Raw genomic sequence first — 17,104 nt, forward strand, 5'->3', positions numbered from 1 at the left:
CGCGAAAATTATTTTGTTTTCTTTAGTTTCATATATGAGAGGTTTCAGGGTTTGCTTATGATAAAGTGCATAGATTGTGTCGTTTGAGTTCTTAACAGGATTTTATGCTTTTGACAATTATCTGAAAAATATGAAAATTGTTTTTGTCTTGAATTTTGTTGTTTTTGTGGTCTTGTCACTCAAAGATTCAGTTTCAGGTTTTTTATTGAATGAGAAACCGTTTGTTTTCGAATTGTTTAAGTGAATTTGTAAATCTTGCCTTCATTTTTAGTTCTATATTTCCTTTTTCACCCATTATTACTGCTGAAATGTACTTTACGACTTATAAAGATTGAATGCTTTGCTGTGATTGAGGATTCTAAAAGTTTACTGATTTCTCGCAATTTCTGTAATTTTTGCGTCTTTTGCTTTGTCTACCATTGTTTCCGGCCAGATTGTTGTATTGTGTACTCATTCTAAGGATGCGTAGTGTTATTGTTTTCTTAAAATGAAACTATTTTTAGAAGTATGTGTTTTATTTTTAATAGGTATTATTATTTCTCTATACGCTAGAACTGGGAAAGCAAAATTTTCTATTTGTTTCTAGAGTTTTTGTTTATTTTAGCGCGTATAGTTCCATTGGTTTCCTGCGTGTTTTAATTTGTTCTTTCTCTGTAAAAATGTAAAGTGCCAGGTCCTTAGTTAATCCAATTGTTTGGCTGATAATTAAAAAGGACTTGCTATTTGTCCTATTTTTTAACATCGTCTTTTTTTTACTTCGCTTTACCGTAAGTCACAGCTTGTTCAATTTTTTTCGCGAAATCTTTTTGAGTTCTCTAGGCGAGCATTATACTTCGTTCATTCTGCTCAAAGTGCTTTTAAATGCAATTCATCGGCATAGCATCGTAAATTGAATGGAGTCATAACAAACTAAATCGGAAATAGAACGGGATAAAACCATGAAGCCCAATCTTTTATGCACGCTACTTGAACTTCGTTCTTTTAATTCTAGGTTCCGATCTACAGTGCTTATTGGTATTGATACTCGCCACTGTATCACCTCGTCAAGAAACATGATTATGTCTATCTACGGAATGGCATCAAATTGGTTTCAATTTTTTTAAACTCTTTCGATCCCAATTGGGCTCTGTATCCCAAATCTTTTAGTCCCAATAATGGCTATTGTAAGGTTATCTGCTCGGTATTGTTATAGATGTTTTTATTAGATTTTGGATTTATTAGTAGCTTTCTACGATCGAAAATTGGCTGAAAAACCAGTTGAGTATTTAGTCCCCCCTAAGTGGGTTTGAAAGAAAAATTATTGGAGATCTGTTTTGAATTTTTTTCTACATTTTCTACATTCAGATATCAAGTTTGCCGTATTTTATGCTAGAAACCTGCATATTTGAATCCGGGCATGTTTAACTTTTTCCATCAAAAATAGTTATCGAACATTTTGAAGCTTTTTTGACTATTGGAAGCAAATATTAGATTAAATTAATTTAAATCTGATCAGATTATTAATTTTTGAGGTGATTTTGCTTTTTATGGGAAGCTTTTTACAGTTTTCGCATCCTTTGTAACGTTTTTTTTGGTATTCAAAAAAATTTTGAGGAAAACGTCGTTTTTAATGACTGATGGTCACCGCTCGCCTCTCAGACGGCTAATATTTAGGCGCTCTCCTTTTTTTTAAATCGCTTTACCTTTTGATCATGTTTTTCGTTTTACATAAGTCACGATTTTCAGGTTCGACTTACCTCACTCATGGTTTCAACTGAATGATTTTTAAAATTTTTCAAGCATTGAATCACGTAATTTAGTGAATACTATCAATATCAAAAGAGCAAAATCAAAAGAAACGGGATAAACCGATAAAGACCGGTGTTTTTGAATTAGGTTATCAAAGTTTATCGGAGTGATTGGTGGCTGATATTAGCATTACGCTCAATACACTTCAGTTTAGAAGCTGAAGTAAGTATAGGTTTAGAATCTAACTCGAACTGCACACTGAATTAGAACAATTTTTGAAACTTAGGAAAAATATTGTAAATTTCTATCTCTTCCTTTTTGCTTTTTCTGTTTCAATCCCAAGCCTGGCGCTTGACAGGCGGCTATTTTCCGGCAATCTGCCGGCTATGTTTTTGGCATTTCTTTTTATTGGAGATAATTGTGAAGTTTCTTTTGTTAAAGAAAACATTAAAATCAAGTAAAGTCAAGTTTGGACCCAATTTTGTCTACGTTTGACGTTTTTTTTCTGTTTAATTTCTGTCTAATTTTTTAATTTTTCTGGAACGAAGTTTGAAGCAAGTGTTTTAAACGTGTGTGCTATAAGGCAAAATTTTTGCATGGAAATTTTTGTCTTCTTCTAGAACATACCATCGATTTCATTTCTTGCGTGACCTTTTCACGCTTGATTTTTCAGCAATCCAAAATTGCTCCTACTGTGATTAAGTCGGCTAAAGCAAATGCTTTTTTATATTATGTTTAAATGACGTAACAATTGAATGCTTAATTCTTGAGTCTAGCTTGCCTGAGGGCGAGGGTTCAAACCCCTCCTTAGTGATTTCTGCACCCAATAAAATGTCTAGGCTACAGACAATTATAATTTACCGTGCCAGGACTGTCTTTCGAAAGGAATTTGTTAGACGCTAGTCGTTTGTTTTTTGTTTAACGGGTGTTATAATTTCCGCTAGCCTCACAACGGCCGTCATTTTGTGCTCTCATTTTTCAATTCAACGATATTGAATTGTATTGCGGCGCTGTATTTTCTAAAAGATCTGGTCAAAAGTTTTCATGGCGTTTGTAGTCGAATAGAAGGGATGGTTTTGGTCACACCGAAACACGAACTGGGGCAAAAAAGCAAGAGATTTTGTGCCCTCAATTGAATTGTATGACAGGACTTACCCTGCTATGGTTACTTCGACGAACAAAAATTTCGCTCCTTAGTTGACAACATATTCAACATTTTGCTCGAAATCTTTTTTGGGTTCCTTATGCTAGTTTCCCTGATCCCATTTTGCTCAGTGCTTTTGCACAGCAGTTGGTCAGCCGTCAAAAATTAATAGATTTTTGGCCATTTCTAAAGATTATTGGTTTTTGTACTAGACTTCGTATGCTCTCATCATGAAACAGGTGCATGAATAGGTATAAAAACCAATCAAATTAGCTTGCACTTTAAAAAGCTTAAAACAATGAAAATTTTTCACTTAGGTTTTTTTGATATCAATCGGGGTTATGCGGGTCAATTGTGGCTGTTTGACCGTAATCTGACGTATATGTATCTCTACCTGATTCGAAGGACAGCCAGGTGTAATTGGTGGCGATTTTTTGATTAATGAGCCCTCTATTTTTTTTAAATTTAGTCAAATTTTGACTGTTTTGTCTACATTTGACGTTTTTTAAGAGTTCCTCTGCTTAATGGCTCTGGAACAACGTTTGTAGCAATTTTTTATAATCGCGCGTGTTATAACTTTTTTGCTCAGCGAATTCTGTTTCTTTCGAAGAACATACTATCGAGTTCATTTCTTGCGTGACCTTTTCACGCTGAACTGGTTTTTGTGCGAAATCTATTTTGCTCTTTTTGTAATTTATTAGTCTGTTAACGCAAATGCTATCGTAAGATATGATATTGCAATGACGTGATAAACAAATGGTTGATTTTTGTGTCTAGCACAGCGGAGTTCGCGGGTTCAAACCTCTCACTAGTTAATTTTGCTCCCAATAAAATGCCTCCATGCTAGACAGTTCTAAAGTACCTTGCCAGGCCTTTCTTTCCACAGCAAGTTTTTCGACGCTAGTCTGTTTTGGTTTTTGTTTAATGACCTATGATTTCCGTTAGCCCCTCAACGGCCGTAATTTAGTGTTTTCATTTTTCAATTCAACTATATTGAATTGTATTGCGGCGCTCTTTTTCTTCAAAGGACCTGGTCAAACGTTTTCCTGATGTTTGAAGTCAAATTAAAGTGACGATTTTGGTCACACCGAAACAGGAAGTGGAACCAGAAAAGAGAGTGGTCTTGCGCTCTAGTATTTTTCAGCTATCTTCTGTTTGGTTCCAACTTTTGATTTGTATGCACCCAATAAATATTTGTGTTATATGGGGCGCTTGGGGCAGCGTAACAATAGATCCATTTTTTCACTCTTTATAGCAGATTGAAAAAAATATGTTTGAAAAAAATCTGCTTTGTCTAAATTGACTTTTTTTTACATCCGTAATCTGGACTTGGATTTTTAATGTTCAATTTGGACTGCGATTTTCTAAATTTTGTTATTTTTTTCATTTTTTGAGCGGATTTTGTTTCTAAATGGTTTTATCAATCCGTTAAAAGTCCATTCTGCCTTAAGGTTTTTCTTGAGTCAATATAAATTTTTGAATTGTATTACAGGACTTGTCCTGCTATGTTTTTTTACTTCATCGAACCAAAATTTCGCTTTACTTTATTTGACAACTTATTCAACAGTTTGCTCGAAATCTTTTTTGGGTTCTTTATGCTAGTTTCACTGTTAAAATTTTGCTCACAGTGCTTTTTGCACAACAAGTGCTCAGCAAAGCCTTCAAAAGTTATTAGAATCATTATCGAAAAATTCATTATCGATTTTTAGGTGCTCGCTATCTTTTTTATTCTATTAAGTTGTATTCTATTAAGTCTAAAGATTATTGTTTTTGATACTAATCATCGTATCCTCTTGTCATGAAACAGGTTTAGGAATCGGTAGAAAAACCTTTTTGCTAGTTTCACTGCTCCTATTTTGCTCACAGTGCTGTTGCACAGCAGTCGGTCAGCAAAGCCGTCAAAAACCATCAGATTTTCGGCCATCTCTAAAGATTATTGGTATTTATACGAGTCCCCGTACATTCTCATCATGAGGCAGTTGCATGATTAGGTAGAAAATCCACTTAAATCAGTTCACTTCTTGCGTGACCTTTTCACGCTGAACATCTTGATTTTTGCGAGGTCTGGTTTGCTCTTACTGTAGTTAAGTCTGTTAAAGCAAATGCTATCGTAAGATATCTTTTACGTCTAGCACGCTGGAGGTTGCGGGTTCAAACCTTGCACTAGTTATTTTTGCACCCAATAAAATGTCTATACGCTACAGCTACTTTTAAATTAAAGTGCTAGGCCTGCCTTGCTACGCTAGTCGTTTTGTATGACTATTATGTTCTTTTCAATACATAGTCCATTCTGCGTTAAGTTTTTGCTTGAGTCAATATAAATTTTTGAATTGTATGACAGGACTTGTCCTGCTATAATTTTTTATACTTCATCGAACCAAAATTTCGCTTTACCTTATTTGACAACTTATTCAACAGTTTGCTCGAAATATTTTTTGAGTTCTTTATGCTAGTTTCACTTTTAAAATTTTGCTCACAGTGCTTTTTGCACAACAAGTGCTCAGCAAAGCCTTCAAAAGTTATTAGAATCATTCCGTCAAAAACTATCAGACTCTCGGCCATCTCTAAAGATTATTGGTATTTATACGAGTCCCCGTATATTCTCACCATGAGGCAGGTGCATGATTAGGTAGAAAATCCACTCAAATCAGCTTGCACTTTGAAGTGTTTAAAACACAAAATCTTTCACTTAGGGTCTTTTGATCTCAATCGGGTTTAGGGGGCTCAAGGGCGACTCTTTGCATGCAATCTGCCGTATACGTTTCTCTCCTTGATTCAAAGGACAACCAGGTGTAATTGGTGGCAATTTTTTGGTAATGAGGTTTCCTTTTTAAAAAATTCAAATAACGTACAAGAGTTAAATTTTTACCCGGTTTTATCTACTTTTGACGTTTTTTAAAAGAATTCCTCTGCGTAATTGCTCTGAAACAAAGTTTAGCAATTTTTTGCAAATATGTGTGTTATGTAAAATTTTTTTAGCGAATTCTGTTTCTTTCCAAGAACATACTATCGATTTCACTTGTTGCGTGACCTTCTCACGCTGAACTTCTTGATTTTTGCAAGATCTGTTTTACTCTTACTGTAATTAAGCCTTTTAAGGCAAATGCTTTGGTAAGATATGATTTTGCAATGACGTGATAACCAAATGATTGATTTTTGAGTCTAGCACGTCGGAGGTTGCGGGTTCAAGCCTTTAACTACTTATTGTTTCACCCAATAAAATGTCTCTAGGCTACAGACACCGTGCCAGGACTGTCCTCTGAGAGGAAGTTTTTCAACACTAGTCGGTTTTAGTTCTTGTTTAATGACTGTTATGATTTCTGCTAGCCTCTCAACGGCAGTCATTTTGGTGCTCTGTTTTCATTTCAACTATATTGAATTGTATTGTGGCGCTGTGTTTTCTAGAAAAATTGTCCAACGTTTCCATGATGTTTGTAGCTGAATTGAAGTGGCAATTTTGTTTAACCCGAAAGAGGAAGTGGAGCCGAAAAGCAAGTGGTTTTGTGCCCTAGTATTTTGCAAGCTCTTCTGTTTCGCTCCCACCCGTGTTTTGTATGCACGCCAGTGTTTTTATGCGCCCAATAACAATTTGTGCTATATGGGGCGCTTGGGGCAGCGAAACAATAGATCCATTTTTTCACTTTAAAGCAGATTGAGAAAAAGGTGTTTGAAAAAAAACCGGCTTTGTCTAAATTGGCTTTTTTTACATCCGGAAACTTGACTTTGATTTTTACTGTTTCTTCAATTTTGACTGCGATTTTTTCAATTTTGCTTTTTTTTCCAATTTTTGAGCGGATTTTGTTCTTAAATGGTTCTTTATTTCCATTCATAGTCCATTCTGCGTTTAGTTTTTTCTTGAGTCAATTTAAATATTGGAATTGTTTGACAGGACTTGTCTTGCTATTTTTTTTTCTTCATCGAACAAAAATTTCGCTTTACCTTAGTTGACAACTTATTCAACTTTTCGTTCGAAATCTTTTTTGAGTTGTTTCTGCTACCTTCACTGTTGCTATTTTGCTCACAGTGCTTTTACATAGCAGTCGCTCAGCAAAGCCTTCAAAAGTTTTTGGATTCATTTTCGAAAGATTCAGTATCCCAATTTTAGGTGCGCGCTATTTTTTTCTACCAAGTTTTAGCGGTCATCTCTAAAGATTGTCGGTTTTGATACTAGCCCTGGTATCCTCTCATCTTGAAACAGGTGCATGAATAGGTAGAAAACCAATCAAATTAGCTAGCACTTTAAAAAGCTTAAACTATCAAAATTTTTCACTTAGGATCTTTTGATAACAATCGGGGTAGTGCGAGTCAATTGTGGCTGTGTGACCGGTCTGCCGTATACGTTTCTCTACCTAATTTCAAGGACAGCCAGGTGTATATGGTGACAATTTTTGGTAATGAGCCTTCTTTTTTTGAAAAATTAAAATAACGTGCAAGAGTTAGTAAAATTTCAACCCAGTTTTGTATACGTTTTGCGTTTAAAAAGAATTCTCTGCTTAATTGCTCTGGAACGAATATTGCAGCAAGTTTTGTACACTTGTGTTATGTAAAATTATCGCTCAGCGAATTCTGTTTCTTTACAAGAGGATACTATCGATTTCACTTCTTGCGTGACCTTTTCACGCTGCACTTCTTGATTTTTGCGAGATCCGGTTTGCTCTTACTGTAGTTAAGTCTGTTAAAGCAAATGCTATCGTAAGATATCTTTTACGTCTAGCACGCCGGAGGTTGCGGGTTCAAACCTTGCACTAGTTATTTTTGCACCCAATAAAATGTCTCTACGTTACAGCTACTTCTAAATTAAAGTGCTAGGCCTGCCTTTCTGCGCTAGCAGTTTTGTATGACTATTATGTTCTTTCCATCATAGTCCATTCTGCGTTGAGTTTTTTTCTTGAGTCGATATAAATATTGGAATTGTCTGACAGGAGTTGTCCTGCTATGTTTTTTTACTACATCGAACCAAAATTTCGCTTTACCTTATTTGACAACTTATTCAACATTTTGCTCGCAATCTTTTTTGAGTTCTTTATGCTAGTTTCACTGTTAAAATTTTGCTCATAGTGCTTTTTGCACAACAAGTGCTCAGCAAAGCCTTCAAAAATTATTAGAATCATTATCGGAAAATTCATTATCGATTTTTAGGTGCGCGCTATTTTTATTCTACCAAGTTTTAGCGGTCATCTCTAAAGATTGTCGGTTTTGATACTAGCCCTGGTATCCTCTCATCTTGAAACAGGTGCATGAATAGGTAGAAAACCAATCAAATTAGCTAGCACTTTAAAAAGCTTAAACAATCAAAATTTTTCAACTAGGATCTTTTGATAACAATCGGGGTAGTGCGAGTCAATTGTGGCTGTCTGACCGTAATCTGCTGTATATGTTTCTCTACCTGGTTTCAAGGACAGCCAGGTGTATATGGTGACAATTTTTGGTAATGAGCCTTCTTTTTTTGAAAAATTAAAATAACGTACAAGAGTTAGTAAAATTTCAACCCAGTTTTGTATACGTTTTGCGTTTAAAAAGAATTCGCTGCTTAATTGCTCTGGAACGAAGTTTGCAGCAAGTTTTGTACACTTGTGTTATGTAAAATTTTCGCTCGGCGAATTCTGTTTCTTTACAAGAGGATACTATCGATTTCACTTCTTGCGTGACCTTTTCACGCTGAACTTCTTGATTTTTGCAAGATCTGTTTTACTCTTACTGTAATTAAGCCTTTTAAAGCAAATGCTTTGGTAAAATATGATTTTGCAATGATGTGATAAACAAATGGTTGATTTTTGTGTCTAGCAGACCGGAGTTCGCGGGTTCAAACCTCTCACTAGTTAATTTTGCTCACAATAAAATGCCTCCATGCTAGACAGTTCTAAATTACCTTGCCAGGCCTTTCTTTATGCTAGTTTCACTGTTAAAATTTTGCTCACAGTGCTTTTTGCACAACAAGTGCTCAGCAAAGCCTTCAAAAATTATTAGAATCATTATCGGAAAATTCATTATCGATTTTTAGGTGCGCGCTATTTTTATTCTACCAAGTTTTAGCGGTCATCTCTAAAGATTGTCGGTTTTGATACTAGCCCTGGTATCCTCTCATCTTGAAACAGGTGCATGAATAGGTAGAAAACCAATCAAATTAGCTAGCACTTTAAAAAGCTTAAACAATCAAAATTTTTCACTTAGGATCTTTTGATAACAATCGGGGTAGTGCGAATCAATTGTGGCTGTCTGACCGTAATCTGCTGTATATGTTTCTCTACCTGGTTTCAAGGACAGCCAGGTGTATATGGTGACAATTTTTGGTAATGAGCCTTCTTTTTTTGAAAAATTAAAATAACGTACAAGAGTTAGTAAAATTTCAACCCAGTTTTGTATACGTTTTGCGTTTAAAAAGAATTCGCTGCTTAATTGCTCTGGAACGAAAATTGCAGCAAGTTTTGTACACTTGTGTTATGTAAAATTTTCGCTCAGCGAATTCTGTTTCTTTACAAGAGGATACTATCGATTTCACTTCTTGCGTGACCTTTTCACGCTGAACTTCTTGATTTTTGCAAGATCTGTTTTACTCTTACTGTAATTAAGCCTTTTAAAGCAAATGCTTTGGTAAAATATGATTTTGCAATGATGTGATAAACAAATGGTTGATTTTTGTGTCTAGCAGACCGGAGTTCGCGGGTTCAAACCTCTCACTAGTTAATTTTGCTCCCAATAAAATGCCTCCATGCTAGACAGTTTTAAATTACCTTGCCAGGCCTTTCCTTATGCTAGTTTCACTGTTAAAATTTTGCTCAGTGCTTTTTGCACAACAAGTGCTCAGCAAAGCCTTCAAAAATTATTAGAATCATTATCGAAAAATTCATTATCGATTTTTAGGTGCTCGCTATCTTTTTTATTCTATTAAGTTGTAGCGGCCATCTCTAAAGATTATTGTTTTTGATACTAATCATTGTATCCTCTTGTCATGAAACAGGTTTAGGAATCGGTAGAAAAACCTTTTTGCTAGTTTCACTGCTCCTATTTTGCTCACAGTGCTGTTGCACAGCAGTCGGTCAGCAAAGCCGCCAAAAACCATCAGATTCTCGGCCATCTCTAAAGATTATTACTATTTATACGAGTCCCCGTATATTCTCATCATGAGGCAGTTGCATGATTAGGTAGAAAATCCACTCAAATCAGTTCACTTCTTGCGTGACCTTTTCACGCTGAACATCTTGATTTTTGCGAGGTCTGGCTTGCTCTTACTGTAGTTAAGTCTGTTAAAGCAAATGCTATCGTAAGATATCTTTTACGTCTAGCACGCCGGAGGTTGCGGGTTCAAACCTTGCACTAGTTATTTTTGCACCTAATAAAATGTCTATACGCTACGGCTACTTTTAAATTAAAGTGCTAGGCCTGCCTTGCTACGCTAGTCGTTTTGTATGACTATTATGTTCTTTCCATTCATAGTCCATTCTGCGTTAAGTTTTTTCTTGAGTCAATATAAATTTTTGAATTGTATGACTGGACTTGTCCTGCTATAATTTTTTATACTTCATCGAACCAAAATTTCGCTTTACCTTATTTGACAACTTATTCAACAGTTTGCTCGAAATCTTTTTTGAGTTCTTTATGCTAGTTTCACTTTTAAAATTTTGCTCAGTGCTTTTTGCACAACAAGTGCTCAGCAAAGCCTTCAAAAATTATTGGAATCATTATCGAAAAATTCATTATCGATTTTTAGGTGCTCGCTATCTTTTTTATTCTATTAAGTTGTAGCGGCCATCTCTAAAGATTATTGTTTTTGATACTAATCATCGTATCCTCTTGTCATGAAACAGGTTTAGGAATCGGTAGAAAAACCTTTTTGCTAGTTTCACTGCTCCTATTTTGCTCAGTGCTGTTGCACAGCAGTTGGTCAGCAAAGCCGTCAAAAACTATCAGATTCTTGGCCATCTCTAATAGTCCATTCTGCCTTAAGGTTTTTCTTGAGTCATTATAAATTTTTGAATTGTATGACAGGACTTGTCCTGCTATGTTTTTTTTACTTCATCGAACCAAATTTTCGCTTTACCTTATTTGACAACTTATTCAACTTTTCGCTCGAAATCTTTTTTGAGTTGTTTATCCTACCTTCACTGTTGCCATTTTGCTCACAGTGCTTTTAGTAGCAGTCGCTCAGCAAAGCCTTCAAAAGTTTTTGGATTCATTATCGAAAGATTCAGTATCCAATTTTAGGTGCTCGCTATTTTTATTCGACCCAGTTTTAGCGGCCACCTCTAAAGATTGTTGTTATTGATACTAGCCCTTGTATCCTCTCATCTTGAAACAGGTGCATGAATAGGTAGAAAACGAATCAAATTAGCTAGCACTTTAAAAAGCTTAAACAATCAAAATTTTTCACTTAGGATCTTTTGATAACAATCGGGGTAGTGCGAGTCAGTTGTGGCTGTGTGACCGTAATCTGCCGTATATGTTTCTCTACCTGATTCAAAGGACAGCCAGGTGTATATGGTGACAATTTTTGGTAATGAGCCTTCTTTTTTTGAAAAATTAAAATGATGAACAAGAGTTAGTAAAATTTCAACCCAGTTTTGTATACGTTTGGCGTTTTTTTCAAAAGAATTCTCTGCTTAATTGCTCTGGAACGAAGTTTGCAGCAAGTTTTGTACACTTGTGTTATGTAAAATTTTCGCTCAGCGAATTCTGTTTCTTTACAAGAAGATACTATCGATTTCACTTCTTGTTTGCTCTTACTGTAGTTAAGTCTGTTGAAGCAAATGTTATCGTAAGATATCTTTTACGCCTAGCACGCCGGAGGCTGCGGGTTGAAACATCTCACTAGTTATTTTTACACCCAATAAAATGTCTCTACGCTACAGCTACTTTTGAATTAAAGTGCTAGGCCTGCCTTTCTGCGCTAGTAGTTTTGTATGACTATTATGTTCTTTCCATCATAGTCCATTCTGCGTTAAGTTTTTTTCTTGTCAATATAAATATTGGAATTGTATGACAGGACTTGTCCTGCTATGTTTTTTTTACTTCATCGAACCAAAATTTCTCTTTACCTTAGTTGACAACTTATTCAACTTTTCGCTCGAAATCTTTTTTGAGTTGTTTATCCTACCTTCACTGTTGCCATTTTGCTCACAGTGCTTTTAGTAGCAGTCGCTCAGCAAAGCCTTCAAAAATTTTTGGATTCATTATCGAAAGCTTCAGTATCCATTTTTAGGTGCTCGCTATTTTTATTCTACCAAATTTTAGCGGCCATCTATAAAGATTGTTATTGATACTAGCCCTTGTATCCCCTCATCTTGAAACAGGTGCATGAATAGGTAGAAAACGAATCAAATTAGCTAGCACTTTAAAAAGCTTAGGATCTTTTTATATCAATCAGGGAGTGCGAGTCAATTGTGGCTGTGTGACCGTAATCTGCCGTATATGTTTCTCTACCTGATTCAAAGGACAACCAGGTGTATATGGTGACATTTTTTGGTAATGAGCCTTCTTTTTTTGAAAAATAAAAATGACGTACAAGAGTTAGTAAAATTTTAACCCAGTTGATACGTTTGACGTTTTTTAAAAGAATTCTCTGCTTAATTGCTCTGGAACGAAGTTTGCAGCAAGTTTTGTACACTTGTGTTATGTAAAATTTTCGCTCAGCGAATTGTGTTTCTTTACAAGAAGATACTATCGATTTCACTTCTTGCGTGACCTTTTCACGCTGAACTTCTTGATTTTTGCGAGGTCTGGTTTGCTCTTACTGTAGTTAAGTCTGTTAAAGCAAATGCTATCGTAAGATATCTTTTAAGTCTAGCACGCCGGAGGTTGCAAGTTCAAACCTCGCACTAGTTATTTTTGCACCCAATAAAATGTGTACGCTACAGCTACTTTTAAATTAAAGTGCTACGCCTGCCTTGCGACGCTAGTCGTTTTTTATGACTGTTATGGTTTGTGTCTGCCTCTCAACAGCTTATTTCGCTCTCTTCTTAACTCAACTCTATTCAACTATATTGAGTTGTATTGCGGCGCTGTCTTTTTTTAGCATCTGCCCACACCTTTTCTTGTTTGAGGTCAAATTGAAGTGATGGTTTTGGACACGCCGGCGGGCACGATTTATAATAGAGGCCTGCAGCTGCCTTTGATAATCTTTAAGGTGTGCAATGTACTAAGTTGCTTGGAACGTCTGAAGTCAAGGTGTAAAGGTCACGTCTGACGTTTTTGATCTAAATATTTTGCTGGTTTTCTTGTTTTTTATCCGTTTTTAAATTTTTCTTCCTTAGGGCTTCAATTGTCGACTAGTTAAGCTCCTAATAGGCTTGTGCAAGTTAGAAATTCTCCATCACATTTTTGAGGTATATGTTTTGGTAATGCTATCATAACCCCCAAATCCCCACCCATGCACATCGTTCAGTCCGCAAGGGCCCCGTGCAGCCAAAGACCCGCTCCCACCGTTGCCACCTCCAAGCCCCTCAGCCCGCCACCCGTTGCACCCCCCCCATCTCACGTTCCTTCAAATAAGCCTCACTATGCCGTGACTAACTATTGACAGAGCCAACCGCTCGCCGGTCATTTGAAAGCAATTCCCCCGACGTTTGTCGGTCATGTTTAATTAATTTGCGGAAAAATTGTCATTCGATCTAAATAATTATTTGTCAAAAATGTTTTTTACGCAAGTTTTGTAAGCAATTATGTGTATTTTGTTATTTGCCATTATTCGATTTTTCGTTTTGTCATTTTTGAACACAAAATTAGCTTTTTAAAGTTTTAAATGTTTCAAAGTTAGTTTTTTTTGAAAATTTTACATAAATAATGTTTTTATTCAAAATTGTCGTTGTTGACGCAACATTAAGATTTTCAATTTTTCATTTTGCGATTTTTTTTGTTTCACGCTTTGCTAATTTCATTTTTCGGCTTCACAAAAACGGATTTTTTTTAATTTACACCTTTTTATCAAAATGTTCGATTCTTGTGTATTTTTCAACCAATCAGATAATTTATAAGGTCTAATCTTGGAAAGGGTTGGGACTCAAAAACTTTCGAAATCCATTTTGTGCTAGCTCGCATTAGTATTACGCTTTATAGCCTGCAGTTTAGTGGCTGAATTCAGTATAATTTTAATCTATTTGAAGCTGTACACCATATTAGAACATTTTATTGGCACTTAGAAACATTCTGTCAATTCCTATTTTGTTTTTTCGCTCAGCGAATTGTGTTTCTTTACAAGAAGATACTATCGATTTCACTTCTTGCGTGACCTTTTCACGCTGAACTTCTTGATTTTTGCAAGATCTGGTTTGCTCTTACTGTAGTTAAGTCTGTTAAAGCAAATGCTATCGTAAGATATCTTTTAAGTCTAGCACAACAGAGGGTTCAAACCTCGCACGAGTTATTTTTGCACCCAATAAAATGTCTACGCTACAGCTACTTTTGAATTAAAGTGCTAGGCCTGCCTTGCGACGCTAGTCGTTTTTTATGACTGTTATGGTTTGTGTCTGCCTCTCAACAGCTTATTTCGCTCTCTTCTTAACTCAACTCTATTCAACTATATTGAGTTGTATTGCGGCGCTGTCTTTTTTTTTAGCATCTACCTACACCTTTTCATGTTTGAGGTCAAATTGAAGTGATGGTTCTGGACACGCCGGCGGGCAAGATTTATAATAGAGGCCTGCAGCTGCCTTTGATAATCTTTAAGGTGTGCAATGTGCGGCGCTGTCTTTTTTTTTAGCATCTGCCCACACCTTTTCATGTTTGAGGTCAAATTGAAGTGATGGTTTTGGACACGCCGGCGGGCACGATTTATAATAGAGGCCTGCAGCTGCCTTTGATAATCTTTAAGGTGTGCAATGTACTAAGTTGCTTGGAACGTCTGAAGTCGGTGTAAAGGTCACGTCTGAGGTTTTTGATCTAAATATTTTGCTGGTTTTCTTGTTTTTTATCCGTTTTTAGATTTTTCTTCACTAGGGCTTCAATTGACAACTAGTTAAGCTCCTAATAGGCGTGTGCAAGTTAGAAATTGTCCATCATTTTTTTGAGGTATATGTTTTGGTAATGCTATCATAACCCCCCAAATCCCCACCCATGCACATCGTTCAGGCCGTAAGGGCCCCGTACAGCCAAAGACCCCCTCCCACCGTTGCCACCTCCAAGCCCCTCAGCCCGCCACCCGTTGCACCCCCCTCTCACATCACGCTCCTTCAAATAAACCTCAATATGCTGTGACTAACTATTGACGGAGCCAACCGCTCGCCGGTCATTTGAAAGCAATTCCCCCGACGTTTGTCGGTCATGTTTAATTAATTTGTGGAAAAATTGTCATTTGATCTAAATAATTATTTGTCAAAAATGTTTTTTACGCAAGTTTTGTAAGCAATTATGTATATTTTGTTATTTGCCATTATTCGATTTTTCGTTTTGTCATTTTTGAACACAAAATTAGCTTTTTAAAGTTTTAAATGTTTCAAAGTTAGTTTTTTTTTTGAAAATTTTACATAAATAATGTTTTTATTCAAAATTGTCGTTGTTGACGCAAAATTTAGATTTTCACTTTTTCATTTTGCGATTTTTTTTGTTTCACGCTTTGCTAATATCATTTTTCGGCTTCACAAAAACGGATTTTTTTAAATTACACCTTTTATCAAAATGTTCGATTCTTGTGTATTTTTCAACCAATCATATAATTTGTAAGGTCTAATCTTGGAATGGGTTGGGACTCAAAAATTTTCGAAATCCATTTTGTGCTAGCTCGCATTAGTATTACGCTTTGTAGCCTGCAGTTTAGTGGCTGAATTCAGTATAATTTTTGAATCTATTTGAAGCTGTACACCATATTAGAACACTTTATTGGCACTTAGAAAAATTCTGTCAATTCCTATTTTGTTTTTTCCTTTTTTATAGCTGCGAAGCTGTAAGCTGAGCGTAGCTATATTGCGGTGCTCTTGTTTTTTTGTTTCGTCTGACGCTCTTTTTTCGTTTTACATTTGTTCACACAGCAAAGCTGAAAAAGCCAAATTTTCTGAATGACTTCTTCCTCTCACTAACGGCATTTGCGCGCGTGACGTCATTTCTCACTTGCTTTAGCTAAAGTTTTACGGTTATTTGCGTGATTAAATTTCGATCATACGTGACTTACCTCACTCAATAAAATGACTTTTGCACTTTAAAACTTAAGTTTACGAATTTGTTTAAGGTCAAAGGAACTCATATGGACAGTAAATGTCCCTAATAAGAGGCTTCTGTGGAATGAATTGTAACAAGCTTTATTAATTTATCGCTGACTGTTTTTTAGCCTAGTTTTTGGAGCGGCGTAGATTTTTCAGTTTAGATCTGTATCTGTTTCTATCTCTATTATATGGCACGCAGGTCTATTCTTTCGCAGCTATTCCTGCAATCTGCCGGCTATGTTTGTTTCAATTCCCATGTGCGTTTAACGGCGGCTATTTTCCAACAATTTGCCAGTTATATTTGAAACTCAAATAGCACAGCAAAGATGGGCGAAATAATAAAAAAAACCATTTGTTCCGTGTTTTTGAGTTTTGATAATAAGCAGACTTCTAAAATTGAAGTCTTGTCTACATTTTCTTGCAGCAGTAGTATGATTGTTTAAATGTACAATTTACGTTAAGCATCTAGGATGGCGACTGACAAACTTGTCAGTTGAACTATGCTACAAACCACCCCTCCCTAGACTGCCGCTTGAGATGAATTCGTCCGACCTGGATCGGATATATTTCAATATTATTTGATTGAGATGTAGCGAGTCAGATTTTTTTTGGTGAAGTGAAATAAATTTAGAAAGTGTTTTACCCTATTTGAACCTCCAGATTTTTCATAGGTTCCAGTTTTTCCTCTGCGTTTTAAGAAATTGAATTGTCGCGTTTCTAAATGACACAAGTTCTTATGTAAACAAGACGGTGTTGCTTTCACTAGGATAAGCGATCAGACGGTGCAGATGGTTCTGTGAAAAAGTTGCACTCAATCAGTCATCAGATGTTGACGGACATTTATCACCAGTGCTTCCTTCATTTCTACGAGAGCAGCATCCTCCACCTACTCAACCCAAAGGTTTTCATATCGTTTCTGGTTGCGAGTTACGAATTTATTGAATTAAGTGCGTGGAAAGTACTAAAGCTTACTGCGTTTGATTAGCTGATGAACATAAAGAAAATAAATATTGCATACAGTAAAGTTTTTGTAAAAATTCAGCATTTGCTAACACTATCACTAAATTTATTGACTCTATATAAAGCCAATAGATACCTTAGAATT

The 17,104-nt window shown here is 35.9% G+C and overlaps 1 protein-coding gene across 1 annotated transcript in view; it reads left to right on the forward strand.

Moving 5' to 3' along the window:
- Window positions 1-17,104, forward strand: part of LOC142339760 (uncharacterized) — a 107,838-nt gene that overhangs the window by 35,579 nt on the left and 55,155 nt on the right. Inside the window, exon 11 of the mRNA XM_075390020.1 lies at window positions 16,766-16,900. Within this exon, the coding sequence (XP_075246135.1) occupies window positions 16,766-16,900 (135 nt within the window). The remainder of the gene's footprint in view (window positions 1-16,765; window positions 16,901-17,104) is intronic.

This window comes from Convolutriloba macropyga, chromosome 1, assembly GCF_964194025.1.
Source record: "Convolutriloba macropyga chromosome 1, txConMacr16.3, whole genome shotgun sequence".
Lineage (NCBI taxonomy): Eukaryota > Metazoa > Xenacoelomorpha > Acoela > Convolutidae > Convolutriloba > Convolutriloba macropyga.